At 46.8% G+C, this 24,357-nt stretch overlaps 1 protein-coding gene across 1 annotated transcript in view; it reads right to left on the minus strand.

The window, feature by feature from the left end:
• LOC144120294 (monocarboxylate transporter 12-like) overlaps positions 1-24,157 on the minus strand; it is a 52,453-nt gene extending 28,296 nt beyond the window's left edge. Inside the window, exons 1-2 of the mRNA XM_077652686.1 lie at positions 24,025-24,157; positions 22,217-22,473 (exon numbers count right to left, since the gene is read on the minus strand). Of these exons, the coding sequence (XP_077508812.1) occupies positions 22,217-22,473; positions 24,025-24,059 (292 nt within the window). The 5' untranslated portion in view covers positions 24,060-24,157. The remainder of the gene's footprint in view (positions 1-22,216; positions 22,474-24,024) is intronic.
• Positions 24,158-24,357: the final 200 nt, after the last annotated feature.

Raw genomic sequence — 24,357 nt, forward strand, 5'->3', positions numbered from 1 at the left:
TTTATGTGAGGTAGAAAAGTTAGTTTTCGATCAAATGTTATGCCTAAGAATTTGTGTTCAGTTTTTAAAGGTAACTGGCTTTCGTTTAGGTATAATGTGGGGTCTGTCTGTAGACCCCGTTTCAGTGAAAAAAGTAAGGCCACTGTTTTCTGTGGAGAGAACTGGAAACCATTCCTGTCTGCCCATGTTGCCAGTTTATTTATTGTTAGCTGTATTTGTCTTTCGCAAGTGGATATGTTTGAGGATGTACATGCTATCTGAAGATCGTCAACATAAACAGAATACATAATGGACCTTGGGATTATTTTCCTAATAGAATTCATTTTTACGACAAAGAGAGTTGTACTTAAAATACAGCCTTGGGGTACCCCATTTTCCTGAATAAAATTCTTTGAAAGCGTCGAGCCTAGGCGCACATGGAATGAGCGATTGGATAAAAAGTCTTTTATGCAATTTAACATCCTGCCGCGGACGCCAAGATCGGCAAGGTCTTGCAGAATCCCAAACCTCCAGGTGGTGTCGTATGCCTTTTCTAAGTCAAAAAAGACTGCAAGACATTGTTGTCTGTGTATAAACGCATCTCTGACAGTATTTTCAAGGCGGACTAGGTGATCTGTGGTGCAGCATCCTTTTTTAAAACCACATTGATGGTTGTCGAGAAGTTCACGGGATTGAAGGACAAAAGTTAATCTTATGTTTAGGACACTTTCAAAGGACTTGGCGAGGCAACTGGTAAGGGCTATGGGTCTATAACTGTTCGGAGCGGTTGGTGGCTTCCCGGGTTTAAGAAACGGCACAATAATAGCTTCCTTCCAAGCTTTGGGTATGCAGCCTGATACCCAAACTTTGTTAAAAAACTTTAGAAGCGCCTCTACGGCAGGTTCAGAAAGATGGGCTAGCATTTGGTAATGTATTTGGTCTGGGCCGGGGGCGGTATGTTTACCGGCAGAAAGTACTGTTTGGATTTCTTGTATTGTAATTAAACTATTGTACGGTTCGTTTGTACCGCAGTCTGTCGGCAGTCTTTGTTTCTCTGCTGTCTTTTTGTATTTTAAAAATGAATCGCTGTAGTGTGATGAGCTGGAAACTTCGGAAAAATATTCGCCTAAAATATCTGCCTGTTGTTCTAGACTAGTCTGTACACCGGGGGCGGTAAGAAGGGGGACTGTGAACGGAGAGTAGTTGCCTTTTAGCTTTCTGACCTTCTCCCACATTTGTTTTGATGTGGTTGAGTTGTTTATCGACGACACGTAATTTTTCCAAGAAGATTTTTCTGCACTACGACGGATATAACGAGCTTTTGCTCTCGCCTTTTTAAATTTTATAAAATTCTCCTGTGTGGGGTATCTGCGAAAAATGCCCCAGGCTTTGGTTTGTTTCTTTTTTGCTTCTTTACATTCTTTTGTGTACCAGTATTTGTGATTTTGTTTTACTATTCCAGAGGATTGAGGAATAGCTTGGCGTGCAGCGGCAATAATACAGTTTGTGAGACATTCGTTTAGTTCGTCTACACTCCCGTCGTCAAAAACTATTCTATCTAGGCTGGCTTTTTCTCGGAACAGTGCCCAGTCGGCTAAGAGCAGTTTCCATCGTTGTGGTTTAGTTGGGATTACTTCGGGTGAATGTGCTAAGCTAATTAGTATGGGTAGATGATCACTTCCATATGGGTTATCTAAGACATCCCAATTAAAATCTGTAAAAATCGAGGACGAACTAAAAGACAAATCAATGCAACTGAATTTTCCTGAGCTAGGGGAACAATAGGTTTGTTTGCCAGTGTTCAGGAGGCAAAGGTTATTGGAGAGTATAAAATCCTCGATCAGTTGGCCTCTAGTGTCGGTTTTGTTACTGCCCCAAAAACTGGAGTGGGCGTTAAAATCTCCGACCATCAAAAACGGTTCTGGTAGTTGCACTAAAAGGTCTTGTAAGTCTTGGAGTGTTATTTTAAAATGTGGATCAATATAAACGCAGCACACTGTGAGTGTTTTAAATGTGTGCAGGATGGCCGCCACAGCTTCTAATTTGGTTTTAAGCTTGTGTTCTCGGGCTGCGATTCCACTGTTAACAATGATGGCTACGCCACCCGAAAGCCGGCTCACCTGCTCTCGGTCACGGCGGAAGACCTTATAGTGTTTTAGAATGTTTTCGTGTTTAAAGCCTAAATTTGTCTCCTGTAAACACAAGGCGACAGGTGAGTATGTGGCTAATATGTCTTTTATGTCGCTTAGGTTATGTAAGAGTCCCCTACAGTTCCAGTGTATAAAAGCCATGTTGTATTATGTGGGTACTGAAAGGAACTAGGTTGGGTTTTCAGGCGCCCTTATTCGGGGCTTTTCTTTTTTGTTTCGGTCTATGGAGCCCCGCCGCCCTTTCGACGTCGACGCCTTAGGACTACTTTGACTTGTGTCCATCGTGTCCATCGCATCCTCCGACACGCTGGACGAACGTGCAAGCCGCACGTTTGTTTTCATGTTCGGCCTCTCCGTGTGGGGAGGGACCTTGGGGCCCGCGGACCTGGAGGTCCGCGCGTCCTGTTTTGTGGGTGGTGGCGCAGCGCTAGCTGCTGCCACCTTGGGCACGGGTGGCCCCACTACAGGCTCACTGCGTGTGGCCCGAGTGGGAGCCAAAAGCGGCTGTGGTGCTGTGCCCCTTTGCACCACATCGGAGAAAGTAGGTTTGTGTATTGAAGCTACCCTCTTTCGCGCTTCCCTAAATGTTATGTTTTCTTTGACTTTGATTGTGACAATCTCCTTTTCTTGTTTCCAAACTGGACATGTGCGTGAGTATGCAGGATGGCTGCCCTCACAATTTACACATAGGTGTGGTTCAACTGCACAGTTTTCGGAATCGTGTTCATGGGAAGAGCATTTAGCACATGTGAGTTGGCCCCGGCAACTCTGAGAGCTGTGGCCGTAACGTTGGCATTTGAAGCAGCGTCGTGGGTTTGGTATGTACTGTCTTAGTTGGAGCTTTATGTAGCCTATTTCTACGGAGTCGGGGAGGATACTAGATGCAAATGTCAGGACAATGTGCTTTGTGGGGATTTCTTTATTATCTCGTCTCATTTTTATCCTGTACACGTTGGTCACGTTTTGCTCCTTCAAACCTTCCAGAAGTTCTTCATCAGTTACATATTTGAGGTCATCATCTGAGATAACTCCCCTAACAGTATTCAACGATCGGTGTGTGCTGATTGTGACCGGTATATCTCCGAATGACTTCACTTCTGACAATTTCTCTTGTTGGTGGTTGTATAAAACTTCTAAAAGAAGGTCTCCGTTTGCTAGTTTTTTGATCTTGTACCCTTCTCCTATGGCACTTGTTAAAGTCCTGGTAACAATGAATGGTGACACTTGTCTAGCAGTTTGTTCCTCGTGTTCGCTGTGAACAACGTGGAATCGAGGGAAGCTTGTAGCGTTTTTTTTGAAGAATTTATCTGTCTCGGTGCGCCCTCTTTTTCGAGGGAGATCGGGTTGAAAAAAATGAGAAGCCATGGAATGTGTTCTTTGTTCGGCAATGGTGGCAGCCACCCACCATGGAGCCCTACATGGGGACGGGACAGGTGCCTTTAAAAAGCCCTGTCTGCGCCAGCTGTACACCATTACTATAACCAAATATGGCGTAACAAAGGTTTGTCAGCCACACAAGGTTAACCCTCGCCGCCAGGAAAAAGGAAAAAACCAAGAAGTGAGTGGGAGACAGGAGAGTTGTGAGAAAGGGGTAGGAAAGTGAAAGATGAAGTGGAGAATAGGAAAAGGCGACTGCCGATTTCCCCCGGTCGGGTCAGGCCGAAGGTGCCGTCTACAGGAAGCTGGGGCCAAAGTGGTGTGTTGCCTTTGCCAAGGGGCCTTAAGGGTCCAAACGCTCGGCATCGGCTCAACCACCAGGATCCCCTTTTCCCCGGACACGGCGATGCCACGCACGGCGAGGCGTAGGTGCTCGGGTCCGTGGTGATGCACGGTTCACCATCATCCCCTTGCGGGGATGTCCCTGCGGATGCTCGGGAACCCGCGGTGTCGCCACTCACCGTCGCGACGCCTGCAAGCTGCAGGCGCCCCCCTGCGGGGTCTTTTGTTAAAGGTTACGCTTTTTATATCTACAGTTTGTATAAAACATTGCCTTCTCTGAGAAATTTAAAAATACTTGAAAAATCAACCAGTGCTTGATCTCCTAAAAGTAACATGGGGTGTAGTGGGATGTATTCATTGTACAATATTTTGAAATATTTCTTCCTCAGTTGTTCCAGTTTTTTGCATACAATTAAAATGTGGTTTACCGTGAGTTCATCGCCACACATTTCGCAGAGAGGTTTGTCTTTTTTTGTCAGTAAGAAGTTGTGAGTAAGGTGTGTGTGTCCAATGCGTAGTCGACACAAAATAACTTCTATGAAACGCTCCTGATGTGTACATGACCTCCATTCTCCTAAAACAGGTTTTATAAAATGTAGTTTGTTGTTTGTCTGTTCGTCCCATGCAATCTGCCACTTATTCCTGATTTTACTGTGCAGTAATTTAGAAAAATCCCTCTGTGGTATGTTAACTTGTTTTATATGGCCAATTCTAGCTTGTGCTGCGCAAGCATCTGCTCTCTCATTACCTAAAATTCCAACATGACTAGGGACCCAGCAGAATATAATGTTATGTTTTTGCTTTGTAATTTTAACTATGTTATGTATGATTTTTCCTATTATGGGTTCAGCAGCATTTGTAGAATGCAGCGCTTTTAGCATACTCAGTGAATCGGTGTAAATGATGCTATTTTTTATGTTTTGTTTTACTATTTGTTCTACAGCTACAAAAATGGCATAATACTCCGCAGTAAATACCGATGCATACTGTGGCAATCGTATCATTTTTTCATTTGTTCCTTGAATTACTGCACTTCCAACATGACTTTCTGTTTTTGAGCCATCAGTGTAAAATTCAGTGTAAGTGTCATATTTTTCTTGTAGTGCCAAGAACTCTTGCAGTATGTGCTCGTGTGGCATTTTTTCTTTGTTTACGTGTGTCAGTGTGAAGTCGCACACCGAAGGAAGGCTGTACCATGGTGGTAGATATTCATGTCTTTGTGCAATATTAGGTAGGGCGTCCAGCACTGCTAAGTCTTCACATTTATCCTCAAAGCGCATTATTAGCGGCCTGATAAAATGTGGTTTATTATTGAATAATCTCCTAGATGCGCACTTGGTAACAATGGGATAGCAGAGATGTTTAGGGAGAGAACAGATTATTAGGATGTACGTGCATGTTAGTGTGACTCTTCTATCCTCTAGTGTGGGCTCATTAGCTTCAACATAAAGACTATTTACCGGGGATGTTCTATATGCTCCAGTTTATAGGCGCAGGCCAAAATTATGAACAGGGTCCAGTCGTTTCAAGTAGGATGCTCTTGCCGAACCATATACTATACACCCGTAGTCCAGCTTGAAGCGCACTAAAGAGTGCTATATTTGTAATAGGCGTGCTCTATCGGACCCCCACCGTTTTTGCGAGAGTACCTTTATTACATTAAGGGCTTGGGATGCTTTCTTTTTCAGGTTGTTAATGTGTGGTAGAAATGTAAGTTTCTTGTCAAAAGTGACGCCTAAAAATTTATGTTCCTGTTTGACTGGCAGTGTGGTTTGATTTAAGCACAGATTGGGATCGACCTGTAGGCCTCGTCGTAATGAGAACAAAACAGCTACTGTTTTTGCGGGGAGAACTTGAATTCATTTTTCTCTGCCGAAGCAGCCAGTTTATTCAGTGTGATTTGTATTGGTCTCTCGCAGGACAGTATGTTGGAAGAAGTGTATGCTATCTGTATGTCATCTACATAAACTGAATACATTACGGACTTAGGTATTACTTTGGCCAAAGAATTCATTTTTACTATAAAGAGTGTCGTACTTAAAATGCATCCCTGGGGTACGCCATTCACTTGGGTGAATGTTATTGATAGAGTTGCTCCTAGACGGACTCTGAATGTGCGGTTAGTCAGGAAGTCGTTCAAGCAGTTCAGCATCCTGCCGCGGATCCCTACCTCTGCTAGGTCATTGAGGATGCCGAACTTCCACGCGGTATCATAGGCCTTCTCCAAATCGAACAAGACCCCGATACAGTGCTGTTTGTAGATGAACGCCTCCCGGATGGTGTTTTCTAGGCGGACAAGGTGATCAGCGGTCGAGCATGCTTTCTTAAATTCACATTGATGTAAATCTAAGAGTCGACGAGATTCAAGTGTGAAGGTCAGTCTAATGTTTATTATGCTTTCGAAAGATTTAGCAATGCAGCTGGTGGGGCCTATCGGTCTGTTAATTGTTAGGACTTGTTGGTTGTTTTCCGGGTTTCAGAAAAGGTACTATTATTGCTTTCTTCCACTCCTCAGGTATATTCCCAGTTGTCCATATTTTGTTAAAGAATTTCAACAATGCCTGCACGGCAGCCTCAAAGACATGAGCAAGCATAGTGTAATGCACATTATCTGGGCCTGGTGCTGTCTTTTTACAAGAAGATAATGCCCTAATCATTTCCTGGAGTGTGATGGGTTGATTGTAGTCCTCGTGCATACCTGCTGCAAATGGAAGTTTTTGTTTTTCTGCTATTGCTTTGTACTTCTGGAACGTGTTTATGTAATTGGACGAACTGGAAACTTCAGCAAAATGCTCACCTAGTATGTTGGCCTGTTCTTCTAATGATGTTTGTGTCCCGGGTGTAGTCAATAGAGGACGTGTGAAAGGGGTATGGTCACTACTGAATCTACGAACTTTTTCCCACATCTTTTTTGAGGTTATTGAGCTGTTTATTGAGGACACATATTTCTGCCATGAGGATTTCTCGGTATTTCGTCGAACGAATCGCGCTGTGGCCTTGGCCCTCTTAAAGGCAATCAAGTTCTCCGCTGTTGGATACCGACGCAGAGAGCCCCAAGCTTTATTTTGTTGTTTTTTTGCTAATGTGCATTCTTGCGTCCACCATACTTTATGTTTTTTTGTGTACGGGTCCTGTTGTTTGTGGTATGGCTAGTGTAGCGGCCGATATTATGCATGTAGTAAACCTTTCGTTAATTTCGTCTATAGTGAGGTCTTCACAAAATTCTTTTTCTAGTGTGGCATTAGCTGTAAAAAGTGACCAGTCGGCGATGTGAAGTTTCCAGCGCCGTGGTCTTGTGGGGATGACTGGAGTAGACGATGAGAGGCTGATGATAGTAGGCAGGTGATCACTTCCCACAGGGTCATTTAAAACATCCCATATAAAATCGTTAAAAAGCGATGGTGATGCGAAAGCTAAATCGAGAAAGCTCATTTTTGCCGAGATTGGGCAACAATAAGTGGCTTTTCCCGTATTTAAAAGACAGATGTTATTTGAGAGGATAAAATCTTCGATTATTTGTCCCCTTGAGTCACATCGTTCGCTTCCCCAAAATGGGGAGTGAGCGTTAAAATCGCCAATTACCAGATATGGCTCCGGCAGTTGATCAATCAGGCCTTTTAAATCTTCGACTGTTAATGTGATGTGCGGGGGAAGATATACAGAACATACTGTTATTGTTTTGTAGGTAACGACGCTAACTGCAACTGCCTCAAGTTTTGTGTTAAGTTTAATTTCTTGAGTAGGGACGCCGCTTTGAATGACAACTGCGACACCACCCGAGAGTCTATTTGACTGCTCGCGATCGCGTCGATAAGTTTTATAGTGTTTTAAGATATTCACATGTTGCGGACCAAGATTGGTCTCCTGAAGGCACAAAGCAATGGGCAATATTGACCCTAAAATATGTGTTACGTCACTGTAGCTTCTCAGTAATCCTCGACAGTTCCATTGAATCACAAAAGTCGTGTTTGTGTTCTTGAGTGGGAATGGAGCAGAAGGAATTTACTTTTCTGGGCCCGTAATTAGGGATCTGCCTTTTTTTCGCTCGAGAGATCTGTTGCGCCGCTTCAAAGCAGACGGGCTGGGAGTTATATCCATCACCTCAAGATAGGTGCTGGAGGACCGCGAAGCCGCGGGTGTCTGATTTTTAGGCCTCCCCCGTTTGGGGGGGAAGTCCGGCGGGAGGCCGACCCATTGGATGGATCTCCCTGCTTTGGGGATGACAGAGCAGCTTTCGCTGTCTCTGCCTGGGGCGTGGGTGGCTCTGCCATAGGCTCACTGAGCGTGGCCTTGGCAGATGCCGGAGTGCTGTGTGGCGCACTGCCCCTGCGCACCACATCAGCAAAGGTTGTTTTTGTAGAGAAGGTGAAAGTGTTCTTCGCGTAGAAGAGTCGTCTCGCTTCCTTGAATGTGATCTTTTGTTTTGTTTTCATTGTAATGATATCTTTTTCAGTTTTCCATGTTTGATATGACCTTGAATATGCTGGGTGATCATCTCCGCAGTTTGCGCAGCGAAATGCTGCTCCTTCACAGTTTTCGGAAGCATGGTCTTTGGAGGCACATTTAGCGCATGTTTTGTGGCCACGACAACTCTGTGACCCGTGTCCATATCTTTGACAATTGAAACACCTTCGTGGGTTTGGAATGTAATGGCGTACATTTATTTTCAAATAGCCTGCTTCTATGGACTCTGGAAGTGCGCTGCAGTTGATCGTGAGCACTGTGTGTTTCGTTGGGATTTCTTTGTCCTCTTTTCTTATCTTTATACGGTGTACGTTTATGACGTATTGGTCCTTGAGGCCTTCCAGCATCTCTTCCTCAGTGAGGTGGATAAAATCTGTTTCAGAAATCACACCACGGACGGTGTTCAAGGATCGGTGTGCAGTGATAGACACAATGTTGTCCCCAATTTGCACTTGGTTAGAAAGTTTGGAGTATTGGACGATGTCTTTTAGTTCAAGTAGTAGGTCACCATTGGGCATTTTTGACAGTTTGTAGCCTGGACCGATGACATCAGTCAGACATTTTGAGACTAAGAATGGTGACATAGTTTTGCAGATTTTTCTGTTTCCTCACTATGGAGGACATGAAGTTTTGGAAATGATTCCTTTTTTCCTGAAGCATTGAATAGATATATCTTCGGTCCGCACTCTTTTATGAGAGCGATCAAGTTTTGAAAGGGGGGGAGCCATAAAAAAAGTTTGGTGTTCGGCAGCGGTGCTAGCCGCCCACCATGGAGCCCAACATGGGGATGGGACAGGCGCCTTTAAAAAGCCCTGCACACACCAGCTATACACCGCCACTATAACCTAATACGGCATAACACAGGGTTGTCAGCCACACATGGTTAACCCTCGCCGCCTATGAAAAGTGAAAAAACCGAGAAGAGGAGGGGACAGGAAAGTTGTAAGAAAGAGATAGGAAAGTGAAAGATGGAGGGCAGGACAGGAAAAGGCGACTGCCGATTTCCCCCGGTCGGGTCAGGAAGGAGGTGCCGTCTACAGGAAGCTGAGGCCAAAGTGGTGTGTTGCCTCCGCCGAGGGGCCATAAAGGTCCAAACGCTCGGCATCGGCACAACCACCAGGATCCCCTTTTCCCCGGACACGGCGATGCCACGCACTGCGAGGCGCGGGTGCTCGGGTCCGTGGTGATGCACAGTTCACCATCATCCCCTTTTGGGGATGTCCCTGCGGATGCCCGGGAACCCGCGGGTTCGCCACTCACCGTCGCGACGCCTGCAAGCTGCAGGCGCCCCCCTGCGGGGAGTAGTCTCGAATGCGTCTTTCTGCAAAGCCCATTCTGTACATCGGATCTGGTTTTTCTTTGCGAGAATTCCCAGCAATCTTTAAACATGGTTAATTTTACCCTGCGTTCAGGAAGAAGGAAGCAATATGATATCGAATGTTTTTTTGCTGAAGTTAGGCTGCCGATTCGTGCGCTTGTGTTTTCGAAAGCCTGGCTGCACAGCGGGTGGACGAGGCATTTGACATATACTATCTTTGAAGATACGACGCAGCGATGGCGTAGAGGTAGAACATCCGCCTCGCGTGCAAGAGGACCGGGGCTCAAATCCTGGTGCCGCGCAATTCTCCACCGGGTTAAAAAAAAAAATCCGCGTGTCGTTGGAATTGCATAACCAGGCCTGGAGTGCGGCCTGATCTCGGTAACAAGAACCGACCACGCACTCTCTCACCAGAGCAGGATTTGGCCACCCTGGTGTAGTACTTGGCTACAACCTTCTATGATCATACCAATTAACCCTCGGCCCTCAGTTCCCAGCGGCTGCAGAGCAACTGACCACGGCGGCGGTCAGACCTGTGACGCAGCGGAGGGTGCTAAGAATCTCTGGCTCCGGACAGGCCGCCATTGGAATCTGAACCTGCCAACGTTTAACGCTAGAACTTTAGCTAGTGAGGCTAGCCTAGCAGTGCTGTTTGAGGAACTAGCGGGAATTAAATGGGATGTGATAGGGCTTAGCGAAGTTACGAGGACAGGTGAGGCGTATACAGTACTAAAGGACGGACACATACTGTGCTATCGTGGGTTAGAGGACAGACGAGAACTAGGTGTGGGATTCCTCATTAATAATGATATAGCTGACAACGTAGAGGAGCTCTACAGTATTAACGAGAGGGTAGCAGATATAGTAATTAGGCTGAATAAGAGGTACAAGCTGAAAGTGGTGCAGGCCTACGCACCCACATCCAGCCATGATGACCAGACCGCTGAAAGTTTCTATGAGGACGTAGAATCGGCAATGAATAAAGTAAAATCGCAGTACACTGTACTGATGGGCGACCTCAATGCGAAGGTGGGTAAGAAGCAGGTTACTATGGGATAGGCTCTAGAAATAGCAGGGGAGAGTTATTAGTCGAATTCGCGGATAGAAATAATTTACGGATCATGAATACCTTCTTCCGCAAACGAGAACACAGGAAGTGGACCTGGAAGAGCCCCAATGGTGAGATTAAAAATGAAATTGACCTCATACTATGCGCTAAACCTGGCATCATTCAGGATGTGGCCGTCCTCGGAAAGGTGCGTTGCAGCGACCACAGAATGGTAAGGTCTAGAATTAGCTTAGACTTGAAGAAGGAACGGAAGAAGCTAGTGAAGAAGAAGACCATTAACGAGTTAGCCGTAAGAGGGAAAGCACAGGAGTTTAGGATAGCGCTGCAAAACAGATATTCGGCTTTAACTGAGGAAGATGATCTTGATGTTCATTCAATGCACGATAATCTGACATCAATAATTACGGAGTGCGCAGTAGAAGTAGGTGATAGGACAGTTCGAAAGGATACCGGGAAGCTATCTCAGGTGACTAAAGATCTGATTAAGAAGCGCCAAAACATCAGGGCATCTAACCCTACCGATAGAATAGAACTAACGGAGCTATCAAAGTTAATAAATAAGCGCAAGGTAGCCGACATAAGGACGTTTAATATGGAGAGAATCGAGCATGCTATAAAGAATGGAGGTAGCCTAAAAACAGTGAAGAGGAAACTAGGCATAGGTAAAAACCAGATGTATGCATTAAGAGACAAGCAGGGCAATGTCATTAGCAATATGGATAAGATAGTTAACGTAGCCGAAGAGTTATACACAGACCTGTACAGTAGCCAATGTAATCACAGCGTTAATGAGAAAGACAGCAGTGCACAGCAATGCGTCATCCCACCAGTAACGAAAGATGAAGTAATGAAAGCCTTAGAAGCAATGAAAAGGGGAAAAAGCAGCTGGGGAGGATCAGGTAACAGCAGATCTGTTGAAGGATGCAGGGGACATCGTGCTAGAAAAACTAGCCACCCTGTATACGCAATGCCTTGTGACCTCGACTGTACCAGAAGCTTGGAAGAATGCAAATATTATCTTAATTCATAAGAAGGGAGACGCCAAGGACTTGAAAAATTACAGGCCGATCAGCTTACTATCCGTTGCCTACAAAGTATTCACTAAGGTAATCGTTAATAGAGTCAGGACAACATTAGACTTTAATCAACCAAATGATCAGGCAGGCTTTCGTAAAGGATCTTCCAAAATAGATCATATTCACACTATCAATCAGGTGATAGAGAAATGCGCAGAATATAACCAACCTCTATATATAGCTTTCATTGATTACGAGAAAGCATTCGACTCAGTGGAAACCTCAGCAGTCATACAGGCATTGCGTAATCAGGGGGTAGAAGAGCCTTATGTCAAAATACTGGAAGATATATAGCAACTGCACAGCTACTATAGTTCTCCATAAAGTCAGCAATAAAATTCCAATAAGGAAGGGCGTCAGGCAAGGAGACACGATCTCGCCAATGCTGTTCACCGCATGTTTACAGGAGGTATTTCGAGGCCTGAATCGGGAACAGTTGGGAATAAGAATAAATGGAGAATACCTAAATAATCTGCGATTTGCTGATGACATTGCCTTGCTGAGTCACTCAGGAGGTGAACTGCAAATCATGATCAATGAGTTAGACAGGCAGAGCAGAACGATGGGTCTAAAAATTAACATGCAGAAAACCAAGGTAATGTTCAACAGCCTAGCAAGGGAACAACAGTTCACAATTGGCAGCGAGAGCCTAGAAATTGTGACGGAATACGTCTACTTAGGGCAGGTAGTGACAGCTGATCCGGATCATGAGAGGGAGATAACTAGAAGGATAAGAATGGGGTGGAGCGCATATGGCAAGTTCTCGCAGATCATGAGTGGCAGTTTACCAATTTCCCTCAAGAGGAAAGTGTACAACAGCATAATCTTACCGGTACTCACCTACGGGGCAGAAACATGGAGGCTAACGAAAAGAGTTCAGCTTAAGTTAAGGACAACGCAGCGAGCCATGGAAAGAAAAATGATAGGTGTAACGTTAAGAGATCGGAAGCGGGCAGAGTGGGTGAGGGAACAAACTTCGGTTAATTACATCCTAGTGGAAATCAAGAGGAAGAAATGGGCTTGGGCAGGGCATATAATGCGAAGGCAAGATAACCGCTGGTCCTTAAGGGTAACGGAGTGGATTCCAAGAGAAAGTAAGCGGAGCAGGGGGCGGCAGAAGGTTAGGTGGGCGGATGAGATTAAGAAGTTTGCAGGCAAAGGGTGGATGCAGCTGGCAAAGGATAGGGTTAATTGGAGAGACATGGGAGAGGCCTTTGCTCTACAGTGGGTGTAGTAAGGCTGATGATGATGATGATGATGATGATGATGATGATCTTTGAAGAACTATTGCTTGAATCGCCAGGTTAAGCGAGGTTGTGGCGTATCTCTGTTGGTCAAAAATGAATTACATTGTGAACTTCTTGATAAATTTTGTGTTGTAAACGCCCAATATGAGACACGCTCAAATTCCGCTCATATGTGTTTATGCGTGCTATCGCGCCCGCCCTCTGGCAATACGAATGTATTCTTTTCTTTTCTGGCTTATCTTCTTGAACTTGTGAATCATTACAAATTTAATATTGTTCTTGGTTGTGACCAAATATTAAGCTCTTGTCAAACAGCTAGCATTGCGACACGGAAATTAGACGCACTGTTCAATGTTCACTGCTGTAGGAATGCTATAAATGCCCCAACGAGAGTAACAAAAAAACAGAAACATTATTAAATCTTTTCATTGCAAATTACAACAAATATCACTTAAAGGTGGACTAACGAGGAATCTGAAATCGTCTTTTTACCGCGGGAACTTGATCTACACGTTTCGAGCATTCTTAGAAACCTTAAATTATTGTCCTGTGTGGCCGATTTTCCTAATTTAGATCAGATTAAACGTCCCGGCTCCCGCCTTTTTTTTTTTAACTCAGCGATTAAGCTAGGAGGAGTCAATAACGTGCGGAGTGCCTTTCAGCCAGTTTCACGGCGGCTTCGCATATGCTTTTATTATGTTTTTTTTAAGTTTCTATGAATAAATAGTTCAGTCGCAGGCAATATAGCTGCAAATTAGGCCCACTGACATAAAGATACGCGTGGACACTTTGATTTACGTATCACTCCGCCGATGGCAGAGTATCGCAGAGCATCTCGTTCCCCCTCGCCGTGTACCTCTTACAAGGAACGTTTATTTCGTGTTTTGTTTCTTTTTTCATCTTTCATTATGTGCCATAGAACCTAGCAACACATCTTTCCTTTTCCCTTATCTTCATTTTTTTTTCGATACTTTCGTTCCATCACTGCCAGACCGACCCAGTCTTCTCCTTCTGCGTGGTTACAGCGACCATTCCAGCCCTTCCGGCGTCCCTCATAGCCTGAGTCGCTTTGGGACGTTAAACCCCCATAAACAAACAAACATTCCACCCCTTCCCTCCTTTTCCTTCCCCTTTGAAGTATATCCTTCTGCGCTTCTTCAGCTCTGTTCTTTTTCTTGTTATCGCTGCCAGCTTTCGACCTACAGATTCTCGGCATACACATAGGCGGTGCGCGTCTTAGGTTGTACTGGACTGGTTGTGGACACGGGCCCGCTGAAGAGTAGGGCGCGTCCCATCAACGCCTCTGAAACGCATGCTAGAGGTTTCTGTTCGGTAACGGTGCGTTTTGGAAGCTTAGCGAGGAGACTGGAGAAAGTCGTTGTGAATAGAAAGCGGGAGCCGGAATAGATAGCATGAAAGTGTACACGGCTCCACTCTCGATTCTAGGCTGTTTCTCTCAATAGCGACCCCGCTGAAGAACTTTGTTAGTGCTAGAGAGCAACTTGGATCCTTAATTGCAAAGCACCCCCCCCCCCCTTCCAGCATATATCTCTTCCAAGGAACAGGAAAAACTACTCTTCCTTGGCAACACGGTACAGACGCCCCCACTGCTCTTAGAGTGGACAGCTTGAGAGAAGAAAGCTCACTCGCCTTCCCACCTTCTTGAATGAAAAAAAAGAAAAAATGGCGCTCTGAGCTCCCATACCGGTAGGGCAGTTCCTACCCACTGTTCTAGTCATGTGACTGCGCATCAACCCCTCCCCAGTCCCGTACGCCGACACGCTACATCACCGCAGTCACGTGATTGTGGCTGACATTGTAAAACTGTCGCGTTTTTTCGAGCCATTATTCGGAAGGTAGATTAGAACGGTTTCGTTGTAGTCCAACCACCCTCGTTGTCGTTCCAAAATGCCACATGTACTTGTGAAATGGCACGAAGAGCAGAAATGAAATGTTTACGCGGTCCGTGCCGTAGAGGCCGATGTTGGGATGAAGCTTTTCACAAAGGAAAGGAAAGAACTGCGCGGCACAACTGTCAAGGTGGAATTGAAAGCCGGCCAGCCACCAGCACCGGCAACCCCTCTGGATTTCGGTAAGTGTCATCATTTACTTTTGGGTCACATTTGTGAACGCCAGGACTGTCATAATTTGGTGAGTCGCATAAAATGCAGGCACGGTGCGCGCGATGGAGCGCCAAAGGACGAGACTCGTTCAGGAATCGAAAGTCAGCGCCATCCCGGACAGTACTCCCGAGCCCGAGAGTGGAACAGAGCCGCCACCGAAGAGACAAAAAGTATGTTGTTTTCGTCATCCCCAACATACTCTCCACCTATTTTGCTTGGGTAATCTGTAACGCTATAATATGTCGAGATAAATTAAAATGTCAGTTCTCTCGTGCAATAATCATTACGTGTAATACAATGCACTCTAACCAAATTCAGAAAACCAAATTTCCTTTGATGAACACAGGGCTACGTTTCGAGCAGTGCGTGGTCTCTTCCACTAGCCGAACGAAGAGTGTGGATGCGCAGGTACCAGAGATATTCCCTCCTCTATAGCAGGGTTGAGCATCTTTGCTGTCCCAACAGACCGATGTGCTACACTAATGCCCTTATGAAGCTCGGTCGATGCAGGTACTCAATATCCTACGTGGTTCTGCACTCGCCCGCCTCCCAGCACTTCATTGTCCAGTTAGGTTTGTATGTTTCCCTTGTGTTCCTCTTAAATGGATGAAATGGTAATGGCGTGTTTTTAAAATGCACATTTTGCTTCTTCGGTTCTTCCACCTTTTTCTTCTTCCACCTTATCCCTTGAAACTGAATTCAGAGCATGTGCATGCTACAACTGCTCTACACTTGATTTTGCTTTTATATTTTAGGCTACACATGCTCGAAGTTTCCAGGAGTGGCGGTGCAACAAGCCAGATCGAGCCTTTCGTCGATAGTGTCACGATAAATAAGGTGACAAGGCTGTGGACAGTTGTTTTTAACGATAGATGTTACCGTTTTAGAATAAATAAGTATTCAAAAGGTGTACTCGATCAATATATTGATTGCTTGCAACATTCATATATTTTTTGGTGTTTATATAAATTCATTCATGGAGTATTTTACTGTTTATTAAAGATACAGATCCACACAAGTACCACCATTATGGGCTTTTTGCACAATAAAATCAGATGGCGGCAATGTTTTTAAAATTATTTCTCTCATCGTTAATCTCATCAGAAAATCGCACATCACATCCACATCACAAAATCAGGCACCACATCTACATCAGGAAATCTGACATCACATTCACATCACGAAATCTGACATCACATTCACATCACAAAATCGGACATCACATTCATATCACGAAATCTGACATCACATCCACATCACAAAATCGGACATCACATCCACATCACGAAATCTGACATCCCATCCACACCACAAAATCGGACATCACATCCACACCACGAAATCGGATATCACATCCACATCACGAAATCGGACATCACATCCACATCATAAAATCGGACGTCACATGCACATCACAAAATCGGCTTCAAATTACCTGGAGACTTTCTACAAAACATCATCCCCAGAAATCCATCAAAGAGATTCATCATATCCTAATCAGATATTTAGTCAGCATGTGCACATTATGAAATCGGCGCCAAATTTTCTGGAAACTTTCCACAAAACATCACAACTGTTCACCAGAAACCCCTCACAGGATACATCATATCCTCATCACACAATTGGTCAGCACGTGCACATCAGACGGCAAATTTTCTGGAAACATTCCACAAGACATCATCACAGGTCTTCACCAGAAACTCCTAGCTCACAGGATGCATCATATCCTCATCAGGCAATTAGTCAGCACGTGCTCATCTGACAATCGGAGGCAAATTTTCTGGAAGGTCTCGACAAGGCCTCTACACAAACATCAACACCACAGAAAGTATGTTTTGTGTGATGCGCTTGAGCAATAAATATTCTGCAGAAACACCATACTTGTTTTGTAAAAGAAAGAAATGCTTTGTTCTTACTTTCTCGCAATGTGTATGAGAGTAAGATGTGGTTTATTGTCAGCACATCTCCACAACCTTCACATATCGGTTCACATAACTCTTTCATGAGTTGTGCGTCTGCTACGAAGGCGACATAAAATTACTTGCATTAGAGTTCTTGATGACTACATTCGATCCCGGCTGCGGCGGTCGAATTTTGATGGAAGCGAAATTCTGGAGGCCCGCGCACTGTGCTATGTCAGTGCACGTTAAAGAGCCCCAGATGGTGGAAATTTCCGGAGGCCTTCAATACGGCTTCACTAATAGCCTGAGTCGCTTTCGGACGTTAAACCCTCATGAACCAAACCAAACATGACTTCCATTCCTGGACTATTGGTTTCAGAAGGTGTAGTTTTCTATGTGCTTTGTTGTCCCATGAAGCCTGCCATTTCGCTCTCAGTTTTCTGTGTACACATTTCATAGAATTTTTACGTTGTATATTTCATTGCTGCATTTTAGCATTACGGACTGCTGCGACTCATGCATCAGCTCTCTCGTTGCCGCTGATTCCAACGCGTCCTGATATCCAGCAGAAGGACGGAAAGATCAACATGCAAGGAGTAATAATGAATTTGAACTCAAATAAACGCACGCCAAGTCCCACGCTGAAAGTAAAAGGGGCGTTCACCTATCCTCAGCATACGCCGATAGTGTTTCCAGGCTCGCGCGCGACCACCGATAGCTTCAGAATCCCTCTCAGCATTTTTTGAAGCGAAAAGATTCACTACGCCAGCTTCTCGAGCCGTCAGAGGGGCCGCCACTTTGACCTTGAATGTAGTTAGAGGTCAAACCATGAGCATAACTGGTGGTAGCCAGGTTCGACACATGACGTCAGCTACAGCAGCGACACCAGCGGCTGTTACACGAACTCGTGAGTCTCGACTTTGACCTTGACCTTTGATCAAGCAGGAAAGCATCTGCCGGCTTCGCATGCGCAACTCATGATTGGGTTGGATTGGAAAACATTTATTCGCCGACAGAAAGTGGTAAGCTGATGTCTTGGTCGCGCTAGATGGCCGTCATCCCGTGGCTTGGCGACCTCGTTGGCTGGCTGCACTGCCCGGAGTTGGGTCTCCGGGTCGGAGCTGAGCAGCACTGCTTCCCTCTGCTCGGAAGTTAGGAGCTGAATTATGTACAGGGGAGGCGGATCCTCCAAACAGCTCCACAGGATACTGTCTACTGTGGCTCTGTCGCCGCACTTGATACAATAGGGGAAGTATTGTCCCGCGGTCATGAGCGACAGTACAGCCGGGTTGGGGTGGGAATGGGTTTGCAAGTGACGCCAGGTAGTCTCCTGTGCATTTGTGAATGATTTATGTGGTGGAGGGAAGGTGCGTCTTCCGAGGCGAAAGGGGTGTTTTATGTCGTGAAATCAGTTCAGACCATGCTTCGAGAAACTCAGGTCAGAGGTGCCCACTGCCCGGCCGACGAAACCTCGGGCGTAATCGTGGGCTGCCTCGTTCCCCCGGTTGCTCGAGTGGGCCGGAACCTATAACAGCTCGATCTCCCTTGCGGGGGTGTGGTGGGTGCTTCTGAGGATTTGGAGGGAGATGGCGGAGACGCGGCCCCTCGCAAAGTTGGGTATGGCTGGCTTTGAAACGCCGAATATAATGTCAGCTGAGGTGTTGGCTATGGCTAATGCAACTGCCGCTTCCTCCGCCGTCTCGAAGGAAGTGCTGTATATTGTGGCGGTTGTAAGGGGCAAACCGGTCCCGGTCACTGCGCCTATCGCGTACCCTTTGTGCGGTGTTAGATATTCCGCCGCGTCCACGTAAGCGGCCGCGGGGTAGTACTTGTATTTGGAGTGTATAGGCGCGGGCTCTCGCCTTGCGCCTTCCCTCGTGGTGCGTAGGGTACATGTTCTTGGGTAGGGTTTTGACAGTGAGCATTCTGTGTACTTCGGGGAGGAGTTGTTCCTAGTCTTCGGTTAGGGGACCAGTCGGCAAAGGTCGTTCTCCCTCATTCCGCGTCTCTCATTGGCTATTCGTCGTATCATCCGGGTAGTTTGATTGACCGGGGCGGTCAGTTTGTATATCGTTTCGTTATTCTTGCTGTTGCCCTGAATGAGCATGCCGAAAATTTTTATGGTGGGTACTTCCTTGATAGGATGTCCTCCTACAATTAGTGGAGGGGTGCCTGATCTCTGAGGCTGCCTCTCGGTCTGTCTTCGAGCACCAGCAATTCCGATTTGGGATGCGAGCATTCAAGTCCCGCGTCCGAGGCATGCATTTAGATGAAGTTCACTGACTCCTGCTGCGTCTCCTCTATTCGGCCTTCACTTCACGTGGACATACGCAGGGTGATATCATCCGCGTATAAGCTGTGTTGTGAAACCTCCATTGTGGCCAGTTTCGGTGGTAGCGTGATTAGGGAGAGGTTCAATAGGCAGGGCGAGAAGACAGCCTTGCGGCGTGCCTCTGCTTCCCAGGGTGATGGGATCCGAGATGAGACCTCCGAGCAATAGCTCAGCCGTTCTCTCCGAGAGGAAAGAGCGAACGTAAATGAACGTTCCCTCCCCGGGGTCGATTCGCGAAAGGTTTGTGAGAATGGCTTCGTGCGAGACGTTCTCGAAGGCCTTTTTTAGGTTTAAACCTAAGATGGCCTTCGTGCCTTTCCTGTATGCGGGGTCTAGAACGTCCCTCGCTAGTTGGAGCACGACGTCTTGCGTGGCTATAGGTTCGCTCTGAATCCTACCATCGTGTTTGCGATGAGGTCACGGTCTTCCGCGTAGCTTTGTAGCCTGTCGAGGATTACATGCTCCATGAGCTTTCCCACACACTACGTTAGGGATGAAAGTGGGTTCTGCAAAAAACGCCGGCGCACTTTGATGCGTTTCCAAGTGGCGATCACCGTCACCAATCCGCTTAAGAGCACAATATCCGTCGCGATGTCGGGAAACCCAAATGTTTGCCACACAAAATGCGCTCCAGGCTGCGCACAGCCAGGCGGGATGATCCGCAGCGGACCGAGTGGTGTCGGATCCACGACCGGAACTCGGGATCTGAATTCAAATTTCCCAGTGAAACACGTCTTTCGGTTCGCGGAACAATAAAAGGTCTTCCGGGTCGCCGACTCGAATCCGCCATAAGTTGTTGCCGGCGCCGTGTGGACGATGTGGAACCGCCACTGTCTACCACAACTACTCAAGAAAAATGCACCCAGCTTGGCAAGAATCCCGCCTTCTCCTTCGCGTCCACTCCTTTCCGTCCTGGCGCGTTCGTTTTCTTGTTGTGCGTGGATGTGGTACCGTTTGCTTTTTTTTGGGCGCAGCCACATTTCTACGGGACTGTGCCAGAACCGTGTACGGGCATCTACTGCGCATGCGCAACATATTCCAACACGCACGCGTGCTCAGTAAAGTTGTCAACAGAGAAAAGGTCTATATAGTCTTTCCGCCCTCATCTTATCTCTTTCGTGCTGCTTAAAAATGGTAGCCAGCATGTATCCACATAGCCGCACGCCGTTGCATCACCCGCAGTTTTCTGTCGATTCATATTTCCCGCGCATATACTTTGCTCACCGCTATTCCGTCACTACCTGGACTCATACTTCGCAATGATTCATTTGGCGGTTCATTTTTTGATGCGAAAGCACTACTGAACTCATAACCAGGAAAATGCCGGTATGTGGTGAAGCCTTTAAAGTCAGACACGTTATGCGGGAAATCGTTGGAAATAAACGAGACTTTTAATGAGCGTAAACGTGGCCAACCGGGAGAAATAAATATTGCCGCGACTGGGTTTCGAACCGCGGCAGCGCGAACAGATTAGCATCGCTGCCCACTGGAAGAGAGCACTATGCTATGACCGCTGTTTTTTTTATTCTTTATAGCATGGAAATCAATCCAGCTGAGCTACCGAATGCTTCATGTAGACGCGCCGCAGCCGATCGCACCTCCCGCGCTGTGCATTGCACGTGGTCGCCTTCATAAAGTTCCATTTGTGTGCAAGTCAAGCAAGGAAACGCCGGTTCAATCACGCTTTCAGGTGCGTGTCGTTGGTGTCCACCTGCAAAAACATGCTGTCGCACAATATTTCGTGGTTTGTAATGCTAAACTGTCAGCAGTTTTTTTTTTTTTGCTTCCGGTTTTGCGATTGGTCAGCGCTATGTCTAGTACCATGCAAATCCGGCAACTTACGCGTTTGGTAGAGTTTAACCTTGACGTCATAAGTGGCGGCTGGCATCGACAAAGCGGCGATAGAATTAACCCCGTGGTAAGCATTCTTGTTTGACATTTCGTAAGAGTAAACCCGTGCACCGTTAAAAGTTTTGGGCCTTACTCATTGCTGTCCGCTGTGAAACAGGTTCATTTCAATGCACTGTCCCCCACACAGCGCTTTGTTCTTCCTGACGCCGACCGGCATAAGCCTGGTCTGCATGATGTAAGCTCTGCTCGTGCACCTCACGCAGCTGCCTTTGTGCAAAGAAGCGCTTGTGTGTCATCCCTTCCCCTCGTTCTTATTCATCCTCTCTTTCCGCGGGCAATTTTATGCTGTTGTGTTCATGTAGCGGTTGGTACAAAGCCACGGAGTTGTACGCGGTCCGAACGCACCTGTCGCCGGCCCGTCAGGCACAAAGCACGATTAGAGCGAGACCCGTTACGAATACATCGCCCGCTGCGGCCTGGCTTCGGTCGTTTTTTTTTAATTGGTTTTTGTGGAAAGGAAATGGCGCAGTATCTGTCTCATATATCGTTGGACACCTGAACCGCGCCGTAAGGGAAGGGTTAAAGGAGGGAGTGAAAGAAGAAAGGAAGAAAGAGGTGCCGTAGTGGAGGGCTCCGGCATAATTTCGACCACCTGAGGATTTTTAAAGTGCACTGACATCGCACAGCACGCGGGCTCCTTGGCGTTTTTCCTGCATAAAACCGCAGCAGCCGCGGTCGGCTTCGAACCCGGGAACTCCGGATCAGTAGCCGAGCGCCCTAATTACTGAGCCACCGCGGCGGGTCTTCGGTCGGTTGTTGTTTGCCTCTTCTGACATCCGCAATCTCGCGGCCCCTTTTCGCACGTGGCTCGCGCTACCTTCGTCGTCTTCGAGTGGGGCGCGTGCTCATCCTTTATTAATAGTATAATATTTAAATAAATTAACGAAACTTTCATGAAATCGCATATGAGAAAATGTGGAGCCTCACCCACGGATCCGCCGGCGATGACCGCCCCGCTCTGCGGCCACGCTGCTTGCTGGCGATTGACTCCGTACGTGTCCATGAAGAGCACGTACAGGTACCCGTAGCTCGATGTGGACACGAATGACAGGAAAGCCACGATGGCGCCCGCGATGGGCACGCCCCAGCACCGGTCCACCTCAACAGCGCTGCCCGGCAGCCGCTCGCGCACGGTGGCTAAGGGCAGGGACCCGTACCGGGACACTTCAGTCGGAGATGGGTTCCTGAAACACGCAAACGCAAACATGCAAGTGAATGTCTGGCTGCAGGCAAGCTCTTTTTTTCTCATCATTTCTAGAGGCCGGCTTCAAGTTGCGGCTCTGCACTATGGCGCGTGGTGAGGTGATGCCCAGTGACGCTGCATTTCCATCCAGGAATCTTCCGCGGTCATCGTATTGTTCCTGTACGACGTAACGTGAGGGACGAGCAAAGAAATACGACACGGGCGCTGATGATATGATAATCAACTTACAAAATTCTTTGTACTATTAATATTCCGCAGCACTTAACTTGTTATTCTCTCACGGCTTCCTCGGTAACTCTTTCGCTATATGTCTTCTGTTGTTCCCCCGGCGTAGTTTTCTGCTTTTTACGCCATTCTGCTCCTTTGAACGCCTGCTGTTCTCTGCTTGTTCGCAGTTCTCGCCGAGTGTTCAAACCCGTAAATGGGAAGATTAGAAGCAACACAACCGCTGTTCAACGAATTATTTCGCCACATACAGAGCGTGTATTGTTGTTGACAGCGCTGAAAAACACGGACAGAAGACAGAAAACATGGAAGACGACGTCCCAGGCGCTGATAAAACCGAAACCAAACTAAAACCGAAATGCAGCAGCAGTAACTGACCTTAATCTAAGAAAAGAACGTACGTTACGAAACCCGTACTCATTTCTTGTTCAAAATTAGCGGGACAGTAGCGGTAGTGTATTTATATGCGAATAATGTGACGTAGCGATCGGGCGTAGGTGCGTAGCATGTGACCGTTGTTGTATAGTAAAGTTTCTGACGTGGTCTTGCATAACGCCCACCGCTACCACTTACCGCGAGCCACCAGTGCTCGCGGGCAAATGATACCGACAGGGGAGGTGTGCCTTGTAGCTGGCTCGCACCTGCAATGCCACAGGGGCCGTATGCAAATGCACGTCGGCAGCTGTCGGCACACGGTATTCAATATTGCGCCCGTCGCGGTGGCTATTGTGCTCGGTTGCTGAGCCTGAAGTCGCGGGAATGAGCCCCGAATGAGGCGACCGCATTTCGATCGAAGCGAAAAGCAAAAGGCAACCGTGTGCATTGCGATGTCAGTGCGCCTTCAAAAACCCCAGGTGGCCAAAATTAATCCGGGACCATCTGCCATACGACGTCCCTCATAGCACACATTCAACTTCTGGACATTAAATCCTACATATATGCCATACCGGTCGTACCAATTAATATTCAAGGACATCAGTAATAATTTGCTTTACCTACACCTTGAAAATAGCGCAGCGGCGGAAGGAAACGGACACACTGAAATAATTTCAGCTCTAGAGAACACGGATGGGCACAGTAACTTTTCGGAAGCAATGGTTTCGCTACACATCAGCTTAAATGACTGAATTTAAGCTTATATGACAGAAGAAAGAAATATACTAAAAACGCGTTTGGGCTAACATATTCGTCAACGCGAAATTAAGCAAAACTCCCGTTATGGCCTGAGGAAATAAATAACGTTATCAAAAAAATTATGCCCGAGAACGAACTGGGAGTAATTAATGTTTCGAGTTACGGCGCTCACCGTGGAGGAGGACACAGCTGTTCGAGCTCCGCCATCGTAGGTCACTCGGTGGTCGCTCGTCGAGAGAATGAATCGCGCTGTGGAGCGGCTATAGGCGCTTCAGTGCCGCCCTTGCTCTTTCGTTCACCGCAACGACCCCCTTCCAACGCGACGCGCGCTCATTGTCGCCAATGAGGCTGCACTTATAAACCAGGCGGCAAGACCCGCTGCAGCACCCTTTGCCCAAAATGTGAAATCGCCTTCGCGCGCCTAATCAGCCACGTGAAGCTTCCTGCCTCGGGCACGCTTGACAAGGGCGATATCAGTCAGTGTACCCCAGATTACAATGCGCGG

This window comes from Amblyomma americanum, chromosome 2, assembly GCF_052857255.1.
Source record: "Amblyomma americanum isolate KBUSLIRL-KWMA chromosome 2, ASM5285725v1, whole genome shotgun sequence".
Classification (NCBI taxonomy): domain Eukaryota; kingdom Metazoa; phylum Arthropoda; class Arachnida; order Ixodida; family Ixodidae; genus Amblyomma; species Amblyomma americanum.